Raw genomic sequence first — 5,000 nt, 5'->3', positions numbered from 1 at the left:
GTCACAGGAGATACAAAAATTGTAATTTATTTGACAAAATCCTAGACAGCATCACAAATTTTCATTTTTGAAATTTTGCTCTCCATGTATTCATGAACCGAACTACAGTTTGTTTTCATTTTTTTTTTTTTTTTGTAACTTAATGTTTTTGCTATAAGACATGTGTCTGTTACTGCTGTTTTTGGAGGTCATTCCTTGCATTGAATGTTTATCAAACGCTTAAAGCTTATTAGAACTTCCATTGTTGAATGTTTTCTCATTGTAATGGTGTCATGAATGTTCTGTTGTTGTAATGTTGTCGTCACACACAAAACTACAGCTTCCAAATCCTGGTTTCTCATTGGGTAAAAATTATCAAACTTTGAACCTCAGTAACATTTTTTTTTAAATATTTTCTGGAACTAGTGAACAATGTCATCAGATTCAGCATGAATTTTTTAACATCAATATTCCAAATTTGAAAATTTTCACATAATTTTAAAATTTCAAAAAATGAATGCAAACAGAAAAGATTCTAATCTTCTACTACATAAGCCTACAAATTATCGTCTGCAATGAATGAGTGCCAAGCAAATTGGAATAAATTGTAACCATTCTTAGTATTATATACAAAGGATGACTTTTCAAGATTTAATGAGGTAAATAACAAATGAGAATGTACAGGTGAGAGGGAAAGTTCATGCCTTATGTACAAAAATACTTAAGTAAGAGAGTATAGCCATCTTAATAGTACAAAAGTGTCTATGTGAGAGAGTATATTCATACTGAAGACAGGTTGTGCAATAAACCTAACCCCCAGATATTAACAAGGAGACACAGTTCCAAGTCTCACCGACTTTCTCATGGCTTTATCCTCTCTCACATAGAATACTCTTTGCATCAGGGAAATTTACTTTATTTGAAAATGTAAAAATGTTTTAACTGTTTGATTCTAGGTTCACCAATAATATAACTACATGAATACTTATATATATAAATGCAATAAATGTTGTGTGTGTGTGTATGTATGTATGTGAGTGTGTATATATAAATATATATAAATATATATATATATATAAACACACACACAAATATACTTATATGTATGTTATGTTCTGTTATGTTGCAACAGAAATATTGTTTCCAGAACACTTTTAAAAGAAGATTGAATAAACTGTGTAAGACATTATTTGCATAAAATTCTTGTCATTGGTAAATGTAGTATCTACACTGTTTATAATAAACAGTGTAGAAAAATTTGTTATAGAATATTGCAGTGTAAAAGTATCATTGTTTTATACACACATACGCATACACATACACACACTTTTAGTAATATCATAAAAGTGTAATAGTACACTGTCATAGAAATGTCTTGGTAGTACACTCTGACATCTTAATGTTGTAGTAGTGTCATAGTAGTACATTTTTGTCATTGTAGTGTCATCGTAATGTTACAGTAACGTTTTAGTAGTGTTACGAAAGTGTAATAGCAGTACACTCATAGTATGTGTCTCTAATATGTTTGTGTGAAAATGTGTGTGACTTTTTGTACATGTGAATGAGTTTGTGGATGTATTTTGTGTGTGCCTGTGTGCCTGTCTGTTTTGTGTGTGTGTATTGTGTGTGTGTATTGTGTGTGTATTGTGTGTGTGTATTGTGTGTGTGTATTGTGTGTGTGTATTGTGTGTGTGTATTGTGTGAGTGTGTGTGAAAATTACATAAGAAAATATCTTGCCTGGGAATAAGTTTCTTCTTCTTCTTCTGCCACAGCTTGAACTTGTTTTCCAGAATTACATCCTCTCCACGTGTGATCTGGAGTTGACTTAAATCCAGTCGGTGTGTCTCTCCTTGGTATTGTGGCTGGGGAGTTCCTACTTTTGGCAAGATCTGTTGCAAGAGCAAGCTGAGCTTCAGTGTGTGACGAAGACGGTTCATGAAAGTATTTTGATTTTTCAGAGTCACTGAGGAATTTGTTAGAAATTTCAAATTCTTCATTATACTGGATTTCTTTCTGGTTGTTTCTTTGTATGATACATATTGCTATGGAAACCACTATAGCAGTGGACAAAGTGACAGCTGCTATAACAATAATTATTACTAAATTGATATGGATTTTATCATCTGATAAGGTTTGCAAAGCTGTTAACATCGTCGAGGTCTTGTTACTTACTGTCAAAGTCAATGATAAGGTTGTGGTTGCTGATAGAGCTGGAGTGCCACTGTCTTTGACAGCTAACTGCAGATTATAAGAACCGGCATCGTTTTGGTAGACTTTACGGGAGAATGACAACACCCCAGAATAGGGATTCACCGAAAATAATTGCTTGTCATTACCACGGAGTATTTCAAAACGGAGGAAGGCATTTTCTCGTATATCTTTATCTAATGCTCGCAAAACTGTGATGTCGTTCTTGCTTTGTGGATGATAGTGGACATCCAAACTGAAAGGATTAACGCTTGGAAAGCTGAAATATGGTGGGTTGTCATTTTCGTCAATAACTTCAACAATGACATCTGCGGTGTTGTTCAGAGGTGGTGTTCCATTATCTTTGACAAAAACTCGAAATTTATAAATATCTTGTTTCTCTCTGTCCAAAGATTGGGCGGTTGAAATAAATCCAAAATCAGAAATTTCAAAAGGAAGAATTCCTCTATCATTGCTAAACAATGTGTAATTCAACTGACTTCCAGAACCAAGATCTGGATCAGTGACATTAATGAAACCAATAGGGAAGTGTGGTTTTTCATTTTCATATGTGAGGAATTTAAAAGTATCTTTAGAAAATAGAGGCTGCACATCATTGACATCCATCACTTGGATAGAAAAGTGTCCTTTTGTCTTTAAAGATGGCGAACCCTTGTCTTCACAAATAATAGTGAACTCTATTTGCTTTTGTTTTTCTCGGTCAACTGGTTTTTTGATGACTACTTTGTATTTATTTTTGCTTAAACTTTTCAGCTGTAGGTTATCGTGTTGCAGTCTGCAGCTGATCTCTCCATTACGACCAATATCATTGTCTGTTACTTTAACATAAGCTATAAAACTGCCAGTCTCTACTCCCTCTGATATCACAGTTTTATTTCTGCTGGACTTAGAAACAAACTTCACATCAATTCTTGGTGCATTATTTGCTTCGCTCACTACATTTACCAGAACCACTGCTGTTGAACTCAATGAAGGACTGCCCCCATCTCTGGCTTCTATGAATAACTTATAAGTTTGTTTCTCATTCAGTGTAAATCTTTTATTGAGAAATATATCACCAGATATGTGGTCCAACATGAAATGGCTTTTAGCCAAGTCTGGTGTCTTTGAACTAAAATGATATGAAATATTACCATTTTTGCCAGAATCAAGGTCTGTTGCTGACAATGTAACGATTGGAACACTTTGCCGGTGTCTGCTGTTTACTGTAACATTGTAAATGCTCCGAGAAAATATAGGTGAATTGTCATTCTCGTCTGTGACAGATATTTTAATATTCAAAATGCCTTGTTTTGGTGGTGATCCACCATCTCTTGCAATTACTTGAAGCAGGTAGGTATCTTTTACTTCCTTGTTGAGTCTTTCCTCCAAGATAATTGCTAATTTAGAAGTGCCATCACCTTGCTTTAAGACAGATAATCGGAAAGGTTCGTTAATATTGCTTTTCAGTTGATAGGTAATCTTAGAATTTAAGGCACCGACATCTCTGTCAATAGCATTTGGAATTGATATTCGTGATCCTTTGCCTTCTCTCTCTGAAAAGTATATATTAAATTGATCGACGGAAAATTCAGGTTCAAAATCATTGCCATCTTCTACAACCACTTTAATGTCTAATATTTTGACAAAAGATTCTTTGTGTTGGACAGCTATTTCCACCATAGTAAAGCATTCTGTGTTATATTTGCACAGAGCTTCAGCATCGAGTTCCTGAGCTGTGTAAAGCTTCCCAGCTGGTGTCACGCGAAACAGCTGTTGTTCACCCATCACAAGTTCATGTAGCAAACTAAACTGGAACTGGTTGTGGTCACTGACCGGCACAGTGTCCAATAAATGTGAGTCCACTGCTATGTCACCAACAAATGTATCAGGTCTTTTCCCTTCTTCGACTTGATAAATCAGATCTATGCAGAGGTACATGTCAACAAGCAACAGTAGTAGATAACTTTGCAGTAACATGTTCCCACAATTAGAAATCTTAGGTCACAGTATATGCAGTGTTAGGGGAGAAAAATGGCTTTTGTTGTAGTTGATTGTATTGTTGTTGTTGACGATGATGTTGTCTGTAGTGGTAATGTTGTAATTGGCAGTGGCAGTGGTGGTGGTGGTGGTGGTGGTGGTGGTAGTGCTGCTGCTGCTACAGTTGCTAGTGGTTCTGGCGATTGCAGCACAGATAGTGGTGCTAGTGGTGAAGATGATAGTAGATGTGATGATAGCACTACTACTGCTGCTGCTGCCGTTATAATAATAATAATAATAATAATAATAATAATAATAATAATAAAAATTATAAATTATTTTTCTTTATAGCAGTATGAAGAGGACGAACATTCGACTGGGAAATCGAATGCTAAGATGAGAAATGTGTTTGTTAAGTTTCTTTATTTGGTTATGATGCGTTTTTTATATATGTTTATATCGATGTGTATGTTGGACATCAATACTGCAGTTTGTCACGTGACAGGCTCAAGTGGAACAAGAGACAAATGTTGAAATGTTTCATTTTTCCTTTTTCTTTTTTTTTTTCAAACTTTTCTCTTTTTATTCCTTTTCTTTCTTTTTCTTTTTTTTTTGTCACATTACTACCAAAGTATCCTCTTTCAACTGAAAGTATCTTTTTTCTTCTGCAATTCAATTTTGGTGATATTGTCTTGAAGATTTACTGAAAAGACAGAGAGAGAAGAAATTTTACTATATTATAATATATATGTATAAATATGTGTGCTTTTGCATTCTCTTACATCTCTGTCTCTGTCTCTCTCTCTCTCTCTCTCTCTCTGCATATATATATATATATATATATATATATATA

The 5,000-nt window shown here is 34.3% G+C and overlaps 1 protein-coding gene across 5 annotated transcripts in view; it reads right to left on the bottom strand.

The window, feature by feature from the left end:
- Positions 1-5,000, bottom strand: part of LOC106874068 (protocadherin gamma-A4) — a 178,262-nt gene that overhangs the window by 76,514 nt on the left and 96,748 nt on the right. For all 5 annotated transcript variants that reach the window (XR_008265490.1, XM_014921648.2, XM_014921650.2 and 2 more), the window contains exon 2: positions 1,718-4,850. Coding sequence is in view for 4 of the 5 variants with exons in the window: in XM_014921648.2 (XP_014777134.1) it covers positions 1,718-4,147 (2,430 nt within the window). In the remaining variant the exon portion in view is untranslated. The remainder of the gene's footprint in view (positions 1-1,717; positions 4,851-5,000) is intronic.

Source organism: Octopus bimaculoides, chromosome 14 (genome assembly GCF_001194135.2).
Source record: "Octopus bimaculoides isolate UCB-OBI-ISO-001 chromosome 14, ASM119413v2, whole genome shotgun sequence".
NCBI lineage: Eukaryota > Metazoa > Mollusca > Cephalopoda > Octopoda > Octopodidae > Octopus > Octopus bimaculoides.
Note: the sequence above shows the minus strand (reverse complement) of the source record. Positions and strands in the feature narration are given on the sequence as shown.